Raw genomic sequence first — 22,450 nt, 5'->3', positions numbered from 1 at the left:
ATTTAAACAAGAAGTTCTGTCTAGAATTATACGAGCCTACTTTCCCGTATACCCAATCCACTTTCTAGTACCTGATCAATATTCTCAAAAATAGCTAAACTCGCAAATTGTTTCAAACATATTTTTTTAATATTTTAAGCTAATTTCTAGGAATAAAATATTTCTCACTCATCCAAAAAAAATAGATGCGTAAAAAATAAAATACTAAATAAATAAATTAAAAAAAAATACGAACAAATAAAATAGCAGCACCTTTTAAACAAAACAGCTAATACACTTTTCTTCCATTAAAAAAAATCTTTACAGCTTTCAAAACGAAAAAAATAATAATTAAAATTAATAAGCTCATTAAAATAAATACATCATATAAAAAAAATCATTTCTTTTTCCCCTGTTGCCCAAAATAATTTTTTAAAGGAATTAATGCACTTACCAAAATAAACAATAAAATGTCAACTTAAAGAAATACTTTTCATTGTCAAAAAAAAAAAAAAAAAATCGTCTGCGCATATCTTTATGTAGAAACATAAATGACTTCGAGTTTATTCCCCGAAAACTAAATACTTAAATTAAAACTTTAGCGTGAAAATTTAAAAAAAAAGTCATATCAACAAAAATTATTTCGCAGTTATAACCATAGCTTCGGAGTCGGAGTCAATCTCATTTTGAGATAAAGGAGTCGGAGTCGAATATCCGATAATCGGACTCAGTGATTTGTCCTCCGCGTATAAATTTTTGTCAAAGCTACGAAGTCAGGAGTCGGAGTCTGAGTCAGGTGCCGCAAATTCTCAGAGTCGGAGCCTGGAGTCAAAAGCTATTTCCAACAAAATTTGTTTGAAGTAAATCTGCCTTTAAGTACGGAATCTACATTGACTTTCATTTTCCCCGTAGGCGCTAATGTTAAAGGATTTGAACTGTTCAAAATTGGACAGAAAATTGTTCAAATCAAAAAGATATTTTATGTACAAGTTTTTCATCAAAAGCTTTTTTCCTTCAAAGTTTGTTTGAAGCAAATTCGGAATTGCCTTCAATTTCCCCGTAGGCGCTAATGTTAAATTTTTTTGAACTGTTCAAAATTGAACAAAAAATAGTTCAAATCAAAAAGTGAAATATGGGATTGAAGTGTCCTCGCCGACATCTTTCGAACAAAAAAAAAGTTTGTTCGAACCGGACTATTCATTCAAAAGTTATTGGGGGGGGGGGGGACAGACAGACAGATCGACGGACCGACAGACAGACCGACAGACATTTTTCCCCATCTCAATGCCCTACTTTCCAATTTTGAATTTTTCGATGTTTATTTAATTATTTTATTTATTTTTGACCTTTTTTTGTTTTTCGCGATATTTTTTAGATGCATTAAGTCTTCTTTCATGCTTTTTTCTTCTATTTCTGACTTTTACTGGGAAAGTAGGCTAAAAAGTAAAGTAGGAAAATAATTCAGTGTTTAGTTTACTACAGTAGCGGATTTCGAAACTGGCTACTATCTAGTATACCTTACGTCAGAAAACTTCCGTACATAGCTAATTTTTTGAAATTCTAAATTCCTTCAACATTCATTAGAAACGTAGTATCTCCTAATTTTTTTCACTTTTGCAAGAAATGTAGCATAGGCAGTAAATGTTTCAGCATAATATAGACGGCAATTTGTTTCAACTTGTTTGTGGCGAAAACTTTTAGTCCACGCATAACATTACACTTAAAATGATTAATTCTAAATGAAATAAAAGTAACTTAAAACTGTGATCTAAAACTAATTACTAATGTCGAAATAATCCATAACTAAAAGAAAAACAGTTCAATCTCTGCACCTGGGAAAAAAAAAATAAATTGAAAATCCACTACGTCTTAAAATACATGTCGAGTGCCAAACTATAGATTATGCCGCCATCTATCAACAATGCTGCCAAAGTTTTCGCCAAGTCACACACCAGTCACATGATGTATCTCTGAACCAATTTCTTCGTCAGCAAGACTGTGAAAGCTCGGTCTACTCTTATTATTAGTCTGCGGTTCAATCATGGATTGTATGGAATTGGAAAACGTCCAGTTAAGACGGGTCTACCTGGATGAGGGGGGAAAAGTAAAAATTTGATGCACGTGTTCTGCTCATTTGAATGAGAGAATGCTCAATTTAGAGGCTAACATAGATCTGAAACCCCCCCCCCCCGCTGTCATCCCTAAAAACTAATAAATTCGTCCATTTCCGCCTGTATACCGGATGTTTACCTTTCCATACAATCCGTGGTCAGACAGTACATACGGGTGAAGCTAATAAAAGCGTGTTAAAATAATTATTGTAGATGATCTTAGTAATGCGGTAATTCAAACAAGAAAGTGAATTCATAATAGTTGGCAGTACTGAGTTAAAAATAGACTTTACATAGGTGTATTAAGAGCAATCAAAACTATTTTTTGTGCAGTTTATTTTGTGTGATTTTTGTGCGTTACAAGAAAATTTCAATCAAATGAGAACATAATTGACGAAGTTGTCAATGAAACGAGTGCAAGATATTATCTTCAATAATTGAAGATAATATTGATGAAAGATTTTGAACCAGTTTACCACAAAAACTTTCGCGTATTGTCAGACGACGAAGGATAATAGTTACATTTTAAAAATATTTGCATGAGTTGACTTTTCAAAACTCATGTAAATGAAATACTGAAAAATGTTCGCATATATACTTTTAAAATCTGATTATAAATGATTTAGCAAGATTGTAAGTAACTGCTTAGCCTCGTGTCATGAGTTAGTTTTAAAAGAGTAATTCCGAGACATTTTGTACGGTTTTGAAATATTTTCTAGGTGAGACTCTTTAATGCGGTCTATTCAGCATATAAATGTTTTTTTTTTTTAACTGTTATACAAAAACTAGTTTTTATAACTACTTATAAGGTTTGAGATTTTTACTCAGTCCCTATCCACGGCACAAAAACCGGTTTGAGTGTATAAAAAACATAAGCATTTATTAAATATATCTAAAAAAAATGTACACATTTTTAAAGAAGTAGACGAAAATAAATAGTAAATACTTTTGGCATCGACGTCTTCAGAAAATTTAAAAATAAAATTAGATGGAAGCGAAGACATCTTAATTAATTTCCTATGAGCACTTTCTTTAAGTTCTTCTTGCTTCCTCAGTTCTCTTCTTTTATCTCGGCCCTGCACAAAGACCAAAAAAACACATTAATTCGATGAAATATTAAATAGTTGGCATAATAAATAATGGAGGAAAGAATTCTATAAATAAGCAATTACAAACTGATCTGTGTTGCTGCTTTAAATTTTATAAAATATTTCTCTTAGTTTCACGATGACTTTAAAGTACATATTTAAAAATCAATACTTCAGCTAAGCTCAGATGAAATAGAAACGCAACACTTTTTACGCAGGTTTATGTTCAATGACAATAAGTCTTCCGAATAAAATTCGAATGTTCTCTTTTTACATTAATTTCAAGCAGATGTTTAACTACCTACTAACGTTTCTATTATCTTTTTGAAAATAAAGGCGCGAAACCAGAGCTGGTTAATACTCTCCTCTCACCATTCATAGAAAAAAAAAAGAAACTTTCCATGTCTCTTCCGTGCTAATGCCCCTTTATACATACGAGCCGACGCATTAGCTTAAGATCAGTCATTTTGGATTGGAGCACATGTTTGAGTGGATGTATTTTCTGGCAAGTTATCGCGTTTGGTGATTTTTCCCTACGAGCGATTATTAATGGTTCGTGAATTGGTTATTAAATAAAGTATTATTTTCGGCAAATTTGGCTAAACCCGAAACTTTGCTGTAATAACCCTAGCAGCACAACAATGAAAAATCCGATCCAAAATGGCTAAACTTAAGCTGATGCGTCGGCCTATCTAGATAGCGACTCTATTCCATGCGATAGGCAAATAAAAACTGGTCTGTCTCGTCGCGATTTGCCACTTGAAGGGCCTAACATTTTCCGAAGGAAACACTATCTAACGTCTCCTACCTAAAAACCATCAACACCAAGCATTTTCTGATTATATGTTGGGCAGTCTAGGACTGATCTGGGAAGAAACTTATGCTTCCACCCTATTAGTATAAAATTTCATTAGGGTCAATGGATTAATTGATCCGCTCCGACTCTGCCAGAGCAGATGGGAGATTAGTAACAAGGCTTTATACTGACTACCAAACGGAACGACCTTGAGGGTCACCGATTTGGACAAAATTCTAGATATAAGTCAATTCCCACTAGGTATGAACTCAGGTAAAGCGGTTTGACTGCATAGGCCCTAGTTCGGCTGCAACGAAGGTCCAAAGTTGATAACTCGAATCCAGAAATTCAACAAAGTTTCTTTTAGAATTACCATTTTTACCTATTTTTCTGCTATTGTACTGCAGTATGAGCGATTTGTATGCACTTACCTTTGAATTAATTACGTTGAATACTAATTTTTAATAAATGGGTTTCAAATTTAAATTGGATACTACTTTTAATTTCAATAACTTGAATACCAAAATAACATAGCTAGAGGATATTTATCGTTTACAAATGAAACTATTTATATTTTCGTTTTATAGTAATCACCTGCGAGTAAAAAGTATTTATCGTTTGCTGATAAAAAAACATTTACTTTAACTGGATATTTATCGTCTGCTATATCAAGAGAAATAATGGTATTAGACACATTAAAAAAAAAAAGATTGTTTCGACTTTTAAAGTAGCTAAAATAATGCTCATTAATAAATAGATGTTCTCCCTGTCACTCGTTATGCTAACAAAAGAGGCCAATGTGTTGGGAGAATGAACAGTGTGCCGGGAAGTCTGAAATTCCAATGGAAACGCCATAGATAGCATTTTTAAAGGCCAAACTAGCAACTTTGGACCCTCTTTGCAGCCAAACTAGGACCTATGCAGTCAAACCGCTTCACCTGGGCTCATATCTAGAGGGGAGAGACCTATATCTGGAATTTCGTCCAAATCTGTGACCCTCAATGTAGTGCCGTTTGGTCGTGAGCTCCAAAGACGCTTACTTATGCTTAAACTAGACTTTTGAATTGAAAGTTTTTATGTGAGTGTTTTTAAACTCTGATCCTCAACTTTTTTGTGTGACGGAAGTGACGTAGTTTTTTAAAAAAATTGTTGCCAAAAACAATGAAATGAAATTAGTCATTATGAAGTTAGTTTGTTAATATATTTTACAAATTAATTTGAAGGCTGAACCAAAGCAAGCACATATTAGGGGATTTTGTTCATTTTAAACTTTTCAAATAATGCTGGATTTGAAAGATTTCCTTCATTCGTCAAGTCATCTTAAAAGTGTAATCCGCATTGCTTAAGCTCAGCCTTGAAATTAGTTTGTTAGCATTAACTAACAAAATTAACTTCATATTTACTATTATTTTTCATTCCTTTTGGCAACAGTAAAAAAGCGTATTAGTTAGTTTAGTTTTCTCGATTCTTATAATCTATTTTCTTCATTAAAATATACAGTTTTGTTGTAATTTGCCTAAGTTAGGCGCAGAAAGATCAAAAGCGTGGTGTGAGAGAAGACGTGCCGGCGAAGTGACAGTTCAGGATGTAAAAAATAAAAATGAAAAGATAAAAGCACTTCTCTATCCCGTGTCTTTACAAGACACACCGTGTTTTTTTTTTTTAATGTAAAAGCTTCATAACATTGGGTCGGGAGTTATCGATCACAAAGGCTCTCTGACCTTCCTCCGGACACTGTCAGCGATCTCCGCCGCCAGTTGACGCTCGATCTCGGCGTCCATCTCGATGTCGTCGTCCATGTGCTTATGAGACTCCTCGAGGTGCTTCATGAGCACTGCGACGACGACGTTCACCAGCACGAACTGCGCCATCAGCACGAACACGACGAAGTAGAGCGGCGCGATGACCGGGGACACGCAGCAGTTGCTGACGCAGTCGCTGGACGGGTCGCAGTTCTCCCGCAGGGTGTCCTGCAAAACGAACACAGGATGGAAATTATATTCTTAAAAATATGATCCATTTCTTTTTCTTTGTGATTACAGTTTGGCTCTGATTAGATGAATTGCATGGAGGTCTCAAGGAGCAAGAACTCGAAGAATGCTTGCTTCATTATTCACAGGAGAAAAGTAGCGGTCAAAAAATTGTAGGCTTTTTATATTTTGAGTCTTTTTCGCCATAGCATAGTATAGTTCAATACAGTAGTTAGAAAAGTTTGCGTACTTGACTGAAAGTTAAAGCTCTAGACTATGAAGTTTGAATAGTAGCCACTGGCTACCAGAGTCACACAAAATGGTAGTCAGTTTTGGTACACATTAAAAAAATATATGTATATAAATAGCGCAAAAAATAAATATTCTTAAGGGAGTTGGCTAAGAATTACATTGCCAAGATGGAATCGACTAATACGCTGAACGTCTCAGGGTTGGAAGCGTGTTGTCGTAACACGACACAGGATAAGAATTTTCGAAAATAAAGAAACACATGGTTGCCACTTTTGGTGAGAAAGACTTGATATTTTGGTAGCCATTTGCAATGAAATTTTCTTGATAAAATAGTTAAAATTTTTAGTGATACACACAGTGTGTAATACATTACATTGACAATGAAGCAGTTAAGCAACTATTATCACTGAGGAATTCCAATTTAATATCTACCATGAAGAGTGTTTGCAAAAAGGCAGGAAATATTTGATATCTTCCTTGCACAGCTCCTTACTCCATGCTTTACATTGCTTAACCTTTTTTGAAGCTGCGAGAAACCTTCTCTCTAAATTCAAATTTTCAAAATCCCAAAGTTACCAATTTTACCACTTTGGGTTACGTGGTACCATGGTCGAAGGAAGTTTACTTAATTCTAAAATTAATTTTTATTAATCGATTGGTTGAATATCAAGCAAATATTACTCTAAAATGCATTTTAGCGTACCACTTCTCAAAACATAGTATTTAAAAAGCTTAAAACGCATGCAAAAAGTAAAAACTTCCATGGCTAAACTGGCTACTAATTTATCGTTAAACTTGTTTTGGTATGCAAATCCTGAGTTGCGTTCTGTGTCAATGCTCGGGTCACTTGAATCATCATATTCCATAGTGTGTAATAAAAGGCTCATAATGTGTTGTGAGAAAATGTGTCGTTTTGCCTCAGAAAGAAATTAATAGATCATTTACGTCGAGAAAGCGTTTAAGGTTGATCGAAGGTGAGACACATTGAAGGATGACGGTTCTTACCTTCATGATCCCGTTCCAATTGTCCCCAGTGGCCACCCGGAAGAGGGTGAGGAAGGCCATACCAAAGTTCCGGAAGTGGGCATGTTCACCGAGACCCTGGCATGGATAATCATCGGTACAGTCTGTAAGAAAATAAGCAACATATATATGACATGGTACAGTTCTATTAATGATGAAGAAAAGAAATGCAAATGTCATTTTTTAAAATTCAGTTCTGCTGTCGACGTGTCCTATGAGTAATTGAGCAGAAACTACAAACATATTGTGTTTATTTTCTTGTTTATATTGCAATAGGATAGTTACTTCTGCAGTACTAGTTCTTCTACAGTACGTGATTTTCAGTACTTATTTGAGTTCAAGCATAACTAATGTATGTGATTTAGATTGAAAATACATAAACTACAGAAAAAAAGTACCCCACATTCGATGTTTTTTTACTCTGTAAAAAAAAGGATCATGAACTGCATAACATAGTCATCGAAAAAAGTCGGTAAAAACCAGCTTCAAATTTTCCCAACCATATCTGCACGCTTTGTCCAATATGCACCACAACCGAAAACAAATTTTGGCTCTCATCAAATGTTTTGGAATAGGTTTAAAATAACGTATGACGACGAACTTTATGTTTTTGATGTTCACACGCGCGTCTTACTTAATGACTTTTGATATCTTTTTAGTTCATTTTTAGAAAAGCAAATTTGAGGTAGTGAGAAACAAAGGGGTGTAAATGAACTTTTTCAAGTTTTACGTAAAACACGTTTAAAGACAAGGTCTAACGTAGGCTTTCATTGAATTTTTTATGCTGTACAAAAGCGCCCACCAGGGCTACTAGTACTGTCTCATGATCCAAGACAGAGGAGATGGTTTACCTACCATTTGTACTGTCTTTCTCCAAATTTTTAATTTTGCCACTTACATCCCTTTGCTTCTCACTGCCACATTTATATATATATATGCAATAATAAGTAGAGATAGGTCTATATGGTCCTTACCCAGGCGGCCAAACAGCTCCACTCCTAAGGCAGCGAATATGAAAAAAAGCAGAAAAAACAGCAGTCCTAGATTCCCGACTTGGGGCAACGCTTGCATCACAGTGTCCAGGAGCGCACGGATGCCTTTAGCCATTTTGAGCAATTTCAGGACTAAAAGAGAGGAAAAGAAGACAATGTAATAAGAGTTGTTGATCTTCATTTCCTGTCCTCCGTATAATCTTGTGTAATTCCTGTCATTTTGAGCAATTTCAGGACTGAAAGAGAGGAAGAAAAGAAAATGCAATAAGAACTGCTGCTGTTCATTTAGAACTTTCCGTGCACTCTTGCAAAATTCCTGACTCACTTATCTTTAGTGGAGACCCCATCAAACGCATTTGTTTAGTTTGTACTTTCTTCAACCCAAAGAAACAAAGAGTCGCTCGAAGAGGTTTTCCACCCAAAGCAAGATTTTTGTTTTGAAGTAGGAAAGGAAAGGGTTCATCCTATTTGCTTACGGTTTCATTGACGAAGAGCTTCATTTTAACCAACTTCAAAACAGTAAAACTACACATAGCGATACACATAAGTTTTTCATATCATAGGCTATGCTATAAATCATCGATTCTGAATCATGTGTTATTTATACTTTTACTACATCAAAAGTAAACAGAAAAAGAATTGGATTCAGGAACTTTCTCGAAATTTCATTTTTGACCGGTGCTGAGCTACTCGTTGAACATTTTTTTTTTGGATAATGCCGTTTTGTGTGCATGTCTGTCTGTCGATAAAAAACTTTTTTTTTTTTTGTGAGCGCTTAAGCTCAAAAGATAACGCAAAGAATCAAATGAACTTTGTGCATTGTTAGCTCTTAGTTCGAACTGTTTCTAATTAGTTTTTAGAGCTTAGCGCTTTTCTTTTAAAGTGGACAAAGTTTTTGAGTTCCTTTAATTGAACAAAACTTGTGAATACATTTTTTTTAAAAACTTGAATTCGGGTCGAAAATCGGGTCGAAATGCGTTAAATAGTTCAACTTTTAAATAAATCCAGTTAAGAATAAAAACGAAACTCTAATTATCTCTCATTCAAAATTGAACAAATGATAAAGACGAAACACTTATGTAGTTTACTATAAACACAGTCAATTCGCGATAACTCGAAGTCCAATAACTCGAATATTACTATAACTCGAAACTTTATCTAGTTACGATCCCTTTGTCTTTCATTCCATGCTGATTATTCTCAATATCTCGAAGTAACCTTCCTTTAACTCGAAGTTTTTTTGAAAAATGACTCGAAATTTATTTTGGAAGAATGAAAAAAAAAAAAAAGAAAGAAACAAGTGACTATGAGAGAAAAATTCATTCACTTTTACTTGCAATTCCTGCACATTAGATTTCTAAAGCAAGGAGAACACCTGTTCTGCCAATGTGCAATAAAGTAGATACACGTGCGGAAATGAGTATAGCTTTTTTTTTTGTTATTGTTGTACTGTACTGTTTACACTTAGACATGTTGCTGGACTACAAATCTGCTTTTAAGCTGTCAAGTTGTCAACTCAACTGACTGTACCTTTATTCAAACGTTGACCTAAGTAAGGTTGCGTTCCCCTTCATTCTTTAGTTTGATCATTTGCTGATAGGTTTCCAAGAAAGAGAGAGAGATTTGTCTTTAAAGAGAAAGCCAAAAACCTTAGATTTAGAGAGTTTAGTAAATCTTATTTCTGACATTGAAAGGAGTCTATAACAATCAAAAAGAAAGATTCTTCAAAAGCGGTACGAATCCATGAATCCGAATTTGAAACAAATGAAGATGTGCACCTTTCCTGAAGTAGAATCAGCTCCATTCAAGTGGTTTCAGCAACATCGAAATCAAGACCATTCCCTTCCTATAAGTGGGTGTTTGCTGTGTGAGAAAGCAGCGAATTTTGCTACATTACTGAACATAGAAATCTTCTATGCCAGTGCTGGATGGCAGGAGAAGTTAAAGACCAGACACAACTTCATCTTCAGAACTCTTCACGGAGAAACTACATATTGTGCGAAAAAACTTTTAAGTTCTGGAATTTTGTCTGTTATATATATATATATATATAAATTAAAATATTTGATGGTTTTTGATATTAAAATGTCAAAAACCAAAGCTAATTGTAAGTCGAACTTTCGATAAGTCGAAGTTTTTTTGTCGGTCTTTTTAGATTCGAGTTATTGCGAATTGACTGTATATCTTCGCCTCCGAGCAACAGTAAGACATCTTATCCCAGAAATAACACGAAGATATCTTACTATTGTTCTGATGCGACGATATATATATATATATATATATATATATATATATATATATATATATATATATATATATATATATATATATATATATATCTTTATATATATATATATTAGGGCTCGACCTATGGCATTTTTTTAACGATGGCCGATGCCGTTGGGCCGATGGCAAAAAAAAGTAAAAAAAATAATTTGAATTCTGATATTTTTAATTCAAATTATGTTTTTCGCAATCACGAGTTGCGACAGGACCCTACTCATTTTTCTAGAAACTGCTCCTGTCCCTCGAAACCTCCCCTTCTCCTGAGTGGTTACGTGTGTATAGTTGTGTGTGTGTGTGTAGGCGCGCATGCATGTGTAGGCTTGTGTAAGCGTAGACCTGTGTATACACGTAGGCATGTGTGTCTCTCTGTGTGTGTAGGTGCTTGTGCATGTGTAGGCTTGTGTGTGCATAGATTTGTGCATGCACATAGGCGCGTGTGTGTATGAGCGTGTGTAGGACATGAACGCCACCAACCAGGAGAAGCGGATTTCGGGGGACATTGCTCAGGACCGGAGGAGCCGTGCCTGCAGAGGACGGTGGGCGGGAGTGCTGCAGAGGGAGACGGGGAAGGAAAACACATTGAGCAGAAAAACTCTTTTAAAACCTGCACCCGAGTTTGTTTTGACGTGCAGTGGCGGATTTAAAATATAGCGAATGTTGCATTTGCTCGAGAATCCCCATAACCATAGGGGCACTGTAGGAGTTACAAAAATTCTTACGATAAATGTTTTACAACTTCTGTGATAGAGAAATAGGGCCCCTAAATGTATTTCGACGGGTCTCAAACTTGTAACTCCGCCGAAGCGTACAGAAAAGCCTGCATTAGTGTGATTCATACTACAAAAATCGGAAAATTAAAAATTACCGTTGGTTCAACGGGAATCTAACAAAATGAAACAAAACCGGTTTCGCCATCTCATATTTGTTTCCATGGTCTCCGATTCGGCAATATATCACCAAATGATCGTCAGTCTGAGACGCTATATTAGTTTTCCATTGAAATAAGTAATTAATATTCACAAAAAATGAGTAAATAGGCTTTTTAGAACACCCGATCAAAAACAAAAAGGGAAGTGCACAACTTTTAACGTACGCACACCCCACATGCGAAAATTTTGCCTTCTACAGCTTACCATTTTTGAGTTATGACTTATGAGAGATACATACGTACATCCAGTCGCAAGAAACAACGCAATAATTAACTTGTTTGGTACCTGAATGCAGTATTAAAAACTCTTTCAGGGTTGACTATAATAGAAATTCGTACTAAAATTTAAGTAAACAATTTTATGTAAAAACAATAACTCCCTTTACTTTGTATTAAAAGTATTAAAAAGTAAAGCAACAAAGGTCCCTTTTTTTTTTTTTCAAAAACATCGGCCAATTCCATCGGCTTTTTGACATTTTTTAAGGCCGATGGGCGATGGGCCGAGGTCGATGCCGATGGCTAAATTGTTGAACCACCGGCGCCGATGCATCGGTCGAATCCTTATATATATATATATATATATTTATATATATATATATAACTAGCAAAAATACCCGGCGTTGCCTGGGTTAGCAATAATTATACTTGCATTTGTTTTCTGTTTTAGGTGAAAGAACTTAAAACACACCTTTTTGACGTGATTTAAAATCTAGCTTCTTCCTTACTCATAAAACTAAAGTAGCAGTAAGTAATAAGAGCAAAATAGTACTCATTTAGAAACGAAAACACGAAATTTAAGCGTATACAAATTTGAAGAATTTCCGAAATATGAAATTAAACTTCACATGTTTAAAAAGATTTATCAGTTAATACTTTTTTGTTTTTTACATGGAGTCTTACCTTCTCTGTATGTCTATTGAAGAACGAACTGTTTAAAAAAAATGTAGCCGCGCGCACGTGATCCCCTTAAACTTGCTTAAGTTATTTTGGAAAATTTTAATTATTGTGGGTTCTTGGTGCGATTTAAAATGTTACTGAATTTTCGGGAATCGTTTTGGGATACCTTGGATAATGCTTCCCTTCCTTACTTTATAAAACGGTATGTTACTATTTTTTGTTAAAGATATATTGTCGCCATATGCTAAGATACTTTTGGTCACCATAAAATGGCGCTAAACAATTTCATCCGAAATGTTTCCAAAATAAGTAGTAAAATTTGGCGATGGTTTGAATTTGTGCACAAAGTCACATTAATGGAAGTTTTTGTGCTGTTTATGGATTTGCCTAATTTAGTTGCTGGATTATTTTACAGTAAAAAAAGCTTTAAAGATTCTTTGATTGACGATATTTTGTTTACATGGTGAAAGCTGACAAACATTATTACGTAGTCTTTGACTTCAAAAACCGCGACAGTTGAAAAAACTGCCAAATGCATCCGCACTGAAATCTTTCTGCATAAATTTGGGCGAGGTTTCTGCTGTTAGATTGGATGATGATTAAAAAATCCAATCAGCACAAATAATTAAAAAACCCCCATTAATTACACTAAAGTTCCGTTTAAATGGAAAATAATCAACCAAATCTAGTTATTATTAGCCAATCTTGGGGAAAAAACGTTACTTTAAGATTTGATTTGAGAAAAGCCTTAAACAGTCGGACAAAACACAAAACATTCAACAATTCTAACTATGAACTGGGAGTTGAGATGATACACTAAATAATGAATTGGGTTGAGGAAAGCCTTCGAACATGGAAAAAAAAGCTCATAACTCGTTTTTCATACAACTTAGAACTTTTTAACAGATGCCATCTTCAGCAGAAAAATAAGCGCTTTCGATGGATACATAATTTTAATATGTGCAAGTATTTTTTCACCGTCATATTGGGGCATTTATGCGAAAATTTGGACAAATTAGAATAAAAAAGGAACTATCAATCGGATTTTTTTCTAACTGGTCTGCAAACCTCCCCAGTACCAAAAAGAACAAACGGTGAAAGTTTCAGCCAAATCTGCCGGGTAGTTTCTGAGATCTTAGGGAACAAATTTACCAAACTCCATTTTTATATATATAGATGAAAGAATGAAAACATTTAATAAGAATGTATGCATTTAAAATCAATTGAAGCACTTGGTAGTTCTCTTTTTACGTTGAATAAAATATTGCGTCGTTCCTTTAAAGTTTGAATTGAAAACAACTGATTATCTGTACTATTTCATTAATTGTTTCTAAAAATTTCCACTTGCATCACTAATTCTTTCTTACCTCTCGCAATTCTAAGAACTCTCATTACACGTATGATTGTCGGGTTAATTGGTATAACTTCGGATTCCATTTCTTCCAAAACGATACCAATTACGGAGAGGATGACGATTCCAACATCCAACTGATTCCATCTGTAAAGAAATAGCAAGTATTTTGAAGCTGTGGTGGAGTCAGAGAGATACAACTTTTGTTTGATTAAGAACAATATAATATATCTTTGGTTCTGAAAACTTCTGCTTCAATGAATTATTAATAATAATTAAATGAACTGACGTGTTTTGTCCGAATTGAGTATTTACATTGAGCTTCATAAAACACAAAAATGATACAATTATGCAGTAGAAGAATGTAGGGCAAGTGAAGTAATTAAGGTAAAATACATTTTTCAAAATGAAGCAATGGGAAATTTATTTAGCAAATTGTTGTATATTAAGAATATTTTAAGTGTTTTATTTTTATTAAGTATTTTATTGTCAAACTTTTATTGAAATGTTTTTTTTTTTAAATTCTTCTTCTATTTTCGGCATTAATTTTGCTCTTTTAAATAAAAGTAGAAAATTATCATTCTACCCTATTGTAGTTATTACGATACGGTTTTTGTTGTAAACATCACCACTTTACATCACATCTAAGTATTTTTTATAATTCAAAAGATATTTTGAAATACTTTTGACTATAATACATGGATTAACTCACTGTGCAGCAAGTTTTGTATTCGTGTATTAATCAGAGAGATCTTGCTACGTACTCCAGTCTCTCATGCAGATTTAATATGATATTAGTAGAAAAATAAATGTTGTATTTGTTGTTTTTGAAAATGTAATACATCGAAATCTTTATTTCAATATGCATAGTGCGGGTTTGTATGAGCTCTGAAAGTTAATATGACTAGAGAGTTTATGGATTTTAAGCCCAAAATACAAGCTTGACATTTAAACATAACTGTTTGTTTGAATATTGATAATAATATGTGTTTCAAATAACCAAGTAAGGCTTTTGTGTGGGTAGTTATAACTGAAATTGTAAATCATTACACTACATATATAGGATTTTTTTCGGAAGGATTACTTTGAGTATAAGTGTTTTTGTTAAAAGTAAGAGTATACGAGCTGCATCGCTCGGCGTTGCACGGTCTGTCTTGAAAATAAAAGTTAGGTTAAGTGACGCGAGTTGAACAATCAAGCTTGAATAATAAAAAAAAAAAAAACAGTAACATTTTGCGGCAGATTGCGGAAAAATAACCAAAAAGTAAACATTTTAAATCCCCCGATTACAGGAAAAGCCTTTAAAACAAAAGCCAGAATTTAATTTGTTCATATTCGAGAAAAAATGGCAACAGATCTTTCGTCTCAATGTTTTTCTTCACGCTACAAATTTTAATAAAAGTATTGTTACGGAAAGTTGAGATCAAGCATTGAATACTAATTTCAATGAAGGAAAGCCTTCGAAAAATGGGGATTTTATGTCGAAATCTAAGTGTCATAATTAATAGTTTTTAATTGATATCTCCCGCTAATTATTATCGGAGGATTATGTTAAATAGCCAAACATAAAGACGGGAAAATTAGGAATCTATCGATACCTCGATGGTCAGTTCATTGGCATTCGGGAGAAGTAACATGGACATACATAGATACATAAGCTCAGCTTTTAATTATATAAGATGTCTTAAGATATTTTATAACTGATGGAGATATTATGTAGCATAAATTAGAAAGGAAAGTTTATGAAGCGATCGTGGAAACGAAGTCTTACCTATCGGACAGGTACCTGCGTAAACCTAAGGCAACAATTTTCATTGCCGCTTCTAGAATGAAGACGGCAGTAAAAAAGTAGTTGAAGACCTTGAGAGCGTACACCAGTTCCTGAAAAAACAGAGAAAGCGATTAATATTTATCGAAATATAGCAACTCTTATTGCACAGTTACAGCTACATCTGAAAGACAATTCATGTATTTGATATAACTTCTAAATTATTTTTGTCTTTTATAACTTGCAGTTAAAAATATTTTCAGGATTTAAAGTGAAGAGTTGTTTGGGTATTAGGGTAACGGCACCAGTAACAGACATGTTTAAGACATCGCTCTCAGATTAACTCAATTTTCTGAGCCTTTTAATGTATTTAGACTTTTTAAAATATTTTTCTCTCATGCAACTACATCTCAGCTAATGTTTGGCTGCTTCTGGATCCCCTGAACTAGTTGATTCTATTTTTATTCGCTCAATTTCGGAAAAAGGTCCGACCCCCAGTCACACAAACCGAAAAATTTGATGATACCCAGTAACAGATAGGATGAGGAGAGGATGACAAAATCCCTTTTTCTCTTCAAAATGTGCAAAAGTTCTTTATTTTTAGAACTAAAGCCTTATTAAAATTTAAAGAAACATGAAATCCCATCTGTCATCGTGGTAGCTGTTCATAATCTTCCACCACTGCCTTACAAACACCAACTGGCTCATAAAATTCACTCTGATAGCACTAGATGGTAGTACCGCATTCATGAACCACAGCAACATCAGTTTACCTGCCTAAAATTCTTATTATTTAAATCCAAACTCAAAACTGTCTGTTATTGGACCCTTGGTCTGTTACTCGTGCCGTTACCCTATCATGTTTTTAAAACTGATGAGCATGATTCTATTCCTGAATTCAAATTTGGACATATTAAAAGAGCATTGATAACCGAAGCATTTATATTAAAAGTCCTGTTGAGTAGAGAACGTTCAACTATACATAAATTAATGTACTCATTTATATAAAAATAAGAGCCAACGAGGAACATGTAACTTTGACTTATAAACAGTAGCTTCGAACATGGTCCCATTTGATTTTATGATTTCAACAATCTCCCAAAAGAGGAGCGATCAAATATTTAAGTGAAGAAATGGAGGAATTTTTCCTCCATCGCCCCATTTCTTGGAAAATGTCTCCACTTTTCTTTCAAAACTAAAGATACTGCGCTTTTAATGTAAATCAAATTTCACTATAAAATATCATCCATATGCTCATTGAAAATATGAAGTGCACAAGATCATATTTTTCACCCATTGAAGGTATGATATTGTGCATTTCATGTTGTTAGTGTGCTTAGGGACCATTCATTATTTACATAAGGATGATTTTGGCAATTTTTGGCCCCCCCCCCCTTCCTCTATGTAAGGGTACGTAAGATTATTCAAACCTCCCCTCCCCATTCTTACGTAAAATTTAATTTTGTTTTTCAAAATAATAAAATGTTGCTGGAAAAGGATCAGTTACACTGAAACTCCCAGTTTAACGTTCATCAAAGATTTTCTTTTTTTTTTCAAATATATCATGTGATGCGATACTAGTTAAAAATAAAACACACCATGCGTAGTGCGATTATTTTATTACATTTTACATTATTCATTCCTTGTAAAACAAGTAAAAAACAGCTCATCCTATTATACGTTTTTGCCTTTCAGACGAAAATGAAATATCATCCCCACAAAACCACTTGACAGCGCGATTTCTGATTTGAAATATCGACTTGGAAAATATTACGTAAGAATTAGTTTGAACCCCCCCTCCCAAAATAAGGGTATGTAAAGATTTTTCTAACGCCCCCTCCGCCTTGGGACCCTTAAGTATTCAATGAATGGCCCCTTATCACTAATACTAGAAAGATGCACGTAAGTTTGACGTTACTGAGCAATATGTATTTAAATTCGTTTTTTAAACAAACCCTGATTTCTAAAGTAACTCTATTTCATTTCTTTAAGAAAAGTTCTCAATTGTATGTATGTATATTATTATATACATACATACAATTGAGAACTTTCCATAATATATAACATATATGCTATTGACAAAATGAATTTACGATAATAATTTCTAATAATTTAGTGATCACATTGAAATACGATTAGTTAAATATGCCTCAAATTATCTGTGAAAATCAGTACTGAAATTTACATCAAATTGTTGACAACTTTCGTAAATGATCATCCTGGTCTCAAAGTTGCATTGAAATATAAATAAATCTTCTCGAAATTTGAGGATATTAGCCAAAATTTCCTATTTTAAAGCAACAGGTAGATGGGGTGAAGAAAAGAGAGTGGGCGGTTACCATGGGCATCATGTAGAATTCCGTTGCCATGGTGACCACATTGAGTCCGATGACGGCTGCGATCGCCAGATCGAAGTACTTGCTGGTGATGATGTTATGGGTGAGGAGGCGAGGCTTGGAGTAGTTGATGTAGTACGGGGGCTCTCGCATTTCTAGCGGAGAAAAAACGGGGAAAACAAACTATCAGATGACAAAGAGGGAAAAAAGATGTTCGTCAAGTTATTGCTATAGCTCATGAAGTATCATTTCCTAATTGTTGCCAAGAAAACTGCTGGTTAGGGAGAAAATAATATGCGGACAATTTCTTGCACTTCTTAGAAAAATGAAATCAAAGTTTTGAGAAAGCCTTTGCACAATGATAAAAACACAAACAGTAACGTCTTTTTTTTGTCAAGATAATCTTTAAACATAAAGGAATAAAAATAATAAAGCCAAAAGTTTTCAGCATTGTTTGTTTTTTTAAAGTGATAAAAGTTTATGGTATCTTGGAGGTCATGCATATGCCTCTTGCTACATGCAAGGGCATGCTAACCTCCGGCATGCAAATCCGGTTCTGTTTCGAATGTCTAAAATCTATTAGCAAAAAAAAAAAAAAAAAAAAAAAAAAAAAAAAAAATTGAAACACTAAATTTTAGGTCCTTGCGTGACAAAAGAAAATGGGATCAAAGTTGTTTTTAAATGCCGTTACCAAATAAACTGTAAGGTAAACATATCACTTTTACTTTTTTGGAAAAAAAAACAAACATTCGAATTGGAGAATTATTGTTTAGAAAGAGTTAATTTTAGAACCATTAAAAGGTAAAAATAAAAACAACCATCGAAAAGGGCATTTAGTTTGTTATCTTCTAAATTTGTGTTTGCTTCACGAGTGATAGCAATAAAATTTTGTTTCAATGTCTGGAGCGATACTTTAAAAGCACATAAAGTTAAAAAAATAGTTCTAAAGAGAGATATATTTTTATTACTTTTTTGTGATCTCTTGAAAGACGTTAAACAGAGAATCAACTGTATTTTATTTGTTCACTTATTTTTTAGGTTAAATTTGTCCCAAGCTTTATACTAATTAGTCCACGAGAAATAACAGCCATGCGAACACATAGTTACGGTTACAAAAGCAACATAAAGCACAGAAAAAGGCAAAGCATATTGATATTTGCTACGCCAACTAATGCATATTGGAAGGGTAATGAAAAGATAAGCAGCGACACACCACACAAAGTATTTTGAGACTGGCTTGAAGTTTTAATACTTACGTAGTCAAGAATGCGTAGAAAAGGAAATGGTACTTCTAAATGAGAAAAGGAAACTTAAGACAAGAGCTGAAATAAGTTTGTCTTTTCAAAGACATGTTTCAAAAATTTGAACACCTATTCAATCAATCAATGAAATAATTACTATTATGCAGAATGAAAGTAACGCATAAATGTATGCAAATTTGCACTGAAAAAGGAGTTTCTAGAAACTACTGCACTACATCTTTCATTGGAAATTTATGCAGACAAACACAGCGTTAGTCTTATTCAAGCATCCCACGAAATTAAAACGCAGTCAATCCTGTCTTTATGAGGGCCTACTTTTTCCTGTTGCACAACTTTTCCCGTGCGACATTTTAAATTTAGTTTCTAAAGAAATTTCATATATGCGCTAACATCAATAAAAAGTAATCAAAGCAGGTAGTCAAATGGGCAAATACTGTAAAAATAACATAGCCCACTTGATTATGCGTCATATACAATGAAAAGCGTGTCAATTTTCCACAAAACTTTATTGCGAATGTTCTCTCACGCAAGTATTCTTTCCCTCTATCGTCCTTAGTACAAGAAGTAATGAATAAAGTTATTATCTTCGCTAATTTCAAGACTTCGCTTGCTCATTTGAAAACTAAAATGAGTAAATTAATGTATGCCATCTTTAGAAAACAAATTTGTAATATGGCCCTTTCCAAAATTTTAAAAGTATTTTTTTCTGAAAAAGCAAGCTTAAAAATAGGAACTGACCATTTAAAAAATAATTTGACTAAGTTTAATATTTAAAAAAAATTACTTAAATCGGCGCGCTTTCATTATTTACGCTTCTGCCGATGACATCACAAATGATGAAATGCCATTCACTGTTGCCATTCAGAAGAGCACAATATTTAATTCGCATCTTTACTCACGTGTACTGGCAACGATATAGTTGATAGCAAGCGTAGAGGCAATTTTTAATTCGCTTCTTGATTATCATAACGTGGGAACTCAGTGAAAGGTGCACCAAAGGGACATCATTTGTGACGTCATGAAGGCCACCTGTGTATCAAAAAATGGACATTTTAAAAAATTCATTAAAAAATAGCTGTTGGGAAAATGAAAGTTTTCTGGGTTCATGTTATTTATTTATTTATTTTTTTTTGCTTAATCTATCAGTTTCTGTGACTAAAAGTAGTACTTTTGACTGAAGGAAACAACCTATTACGTTGTAAAATTTTGAACTAGTTTCTGTGTTGCACTTTGTTTATTCAGTACATATCCATTGCATTGTATTATTCTCTGTATATGAAAAAAAAAAAGTTTCGTCAAGGAAAATGTGTTTGTGTGTGACCCACGTCCAGGACGCCCTATAGCATCTGCTGCCTTGAGGTTTAATACAAAATTACTTCGGACCCCAGGTTTTTCGCATTTAGGAGTAATTTTCGCAATTAATTGTTTCAATATAAAATCTATCATAAATTGCCTATTAAGGGTACAAATTATTTCCCACACTCTTTAACTAAGATTCTATGTCATTCAAAAGAACTTTTTCTTGTGCACATGATGAAGTTCATTCCAATTTTCTCAATAAGAACGGAATATGTAAGGGTTTTTAATTTAGTAAAACTCAGAGAGAAACTCAATTCAACTACGGAGCAAAAGAGTAAAATGTTAGTAGAGACTACGAATTGTAAAACGACTTTTCAACCCTACAAAACGGCCATTTTACTACGCTCAAGAACCCTTTAGCATCTATAGCTGTGAAATTTAGTACTAGTTAGTTTCGACTCTGAGGGAGGGGTGGTCTCCGAAGCGGCTGAAAAATTGTGATGTGTATTTTAATCAAACTGCATGTTTTTCGGTGGGAGCAGAATTTTCATGTCGCTGTAATTTTCATGAATACTTTAATTAACTCATTGTATCTAAATAACTTTAATTAAATTTTTCTTTCTACAGAGTAGAGAGGGGTTTTTCATTTTGTTCTGTTCGTAAAGGGTTGTCGCGAGTAGGTGAGTGTTAATGAGCAGAAGACACAGCTCCGAGCACTCTAGTTTCTTGATAAACAATACTGTAGAAAATGAACTATTCATAAAATAAAACAAGGAGTAACTGTATTTTGATGCGATTTTTACCTTCCGCATAAGAAAAGCATGTTTGAATATTCTAAATTCGGTTTCCGGTAAATCTATCGTAACACATTTAATGTAATACAAAATCATTGAGACTGTATTAACAATTAATTGCTGATTAAGATAGCAGCGAGAGGTAGAGGAAATTGACGCTTCCGGAGACGCTTTTACTATACATACGTGATTTTACTTTTGGTATGAAGATATATTATTTAAAACCAGAAAGGGGGGGGGGAGAAAAATGTTTTTCGATTTACAAGGCTTTGGTTTTAGCATGAAGCCAAATTATCCTGATAGGGCCTGAAAAAGAAAATTAGCTTGATCTGTTTTTCTTTTTGAAGAGCCAAAATCAAGGCCGTATCCAGAAATTTTTTTCGGGAGGGGCCCGGATTAGCACATTGCCTTAACACACACACACACACACACACACACACACACACACACACATAGTATATATAGACACAAAAAAACGCATAAAAATGTTAACATAGAAGACTTTTTGTCTCGATTTTTAATGATTCCACTGTTTGAACTGTTGTTATTTTAATTTCTTATTATTTTTTTATTCACCTTGTAGTGGTAAGGATAACAGGAGAGTGTCCCTTTAAGTCGGATGTAGAACATCCATAATTTCAGGAGGTTCGGAGGTTTTTCCCCGAGAAATTTTTGAAAAAAAAATCTGTATTTTGAGGCTTTATATTAGGTAATTGAGACTACAAAAATATGAAGAAAAAAAGAGGCAAACAAAGTCTTTTAAAAGTTATACATTCTTTTGCAAATCAAGATCAAACAAAATAAAAATTGCTTGCTCGACAAATCATGGAACTTAATGGACAGAGAGGAAAAACGAGAGAGGAGAAAAGAGAAGCACCCCGCCCCATCTGCTCATATCGGCTTTTAGTGAAGTTTGTTTTTGATCACTCCCCCTACCCCCCCCCCCCTTTTTTTCATTAAATGCCCTACAGTATGAAACTTGTACAAAAGAGTTTAAAAGAAATGGTGTAGACATTCAGAAAATAAGAACGGAAGAGTAATATTCTGGCCATTTGGACAATTCATACTTTATTTTCTTGATAAGATACAAAATTGAAGAACTTTTCAAGGAATTTCAAAAACTTAAATAATTTTCAAAGACTCTCTAACAGTTGAAATTATTTCATGCTCTTTATTTTCATTTTCAGAAGTTGATTGCACAGTCTTACAAAATGATTATAACTTTGTAAGACACACCCGTTTTAAGTTAAAAATAAATGCAAGGAAATGTTTCTCGAAACGACTTTTTTTCAATCACAAGTAGTGCAGAAAATGAAAG

General features: G+C 33.8%; 1 protein-coding gene across 1 annotated transcript in view; it reads right to left on the bottom strand.

Annotated features, from left to right (window-relative positions):
* Positions 1-22,450, bottom strand: part of LOC129220822 (voltage-dependent T-type calcium channel subunit alpha-1G-like) — a 188,240-nt gene that overhangs the window by 2,763 nt on the left and 163,027 nt on the right. The window contains exons 26-32 of the mRNA XM_054855252.1: positions 17,781-17,932; positions 15,445-15,554; positions 13,690-13,820; positions 8,194-8,343; positions 7,202-7,323; positions 5,696-5,944; positions 3,037-3,166 (exon numbers count right to left, since the gene is read on the bottom strand). Coding sequence (XP_054711227.1) covers positions 3,037-3,166; positions 5,696-5,944; positions 7,202-7,323; positions 8,194-8,343; positions 13,690-13,820; positions 15,445-15,554; positions 17,781-17,932 — 1,044 coding nt within the window. The remainder of the gene's footprint in view (positions 1-3,036; positions 3,167-5,695; positions 5,945-7,201; positions 7,324-8,193; positions 8,344-13,689; positions 13,821-15,444; positions 15,555-17,780; positions 17,933-22,450) is intronic.

This window comes from Uloborus diversus, chromosome 4 (assembly GCF_026930045.1).
Source record: "Uloborus diversus isolate 005 chromosome 4, Udiv.v.3.1, whole genome shotgun sequence".
In the NCBI taxonomy this organism is placed as follows: Eukaryota; Metazoa; Arthropoda; class Arachnida; order Araneae; family Uloboridae; genus Uloborus; species Uloborus diversus.
This window is presented reverse-complemented; position numbering and strand designations above follow the sequence as displayed.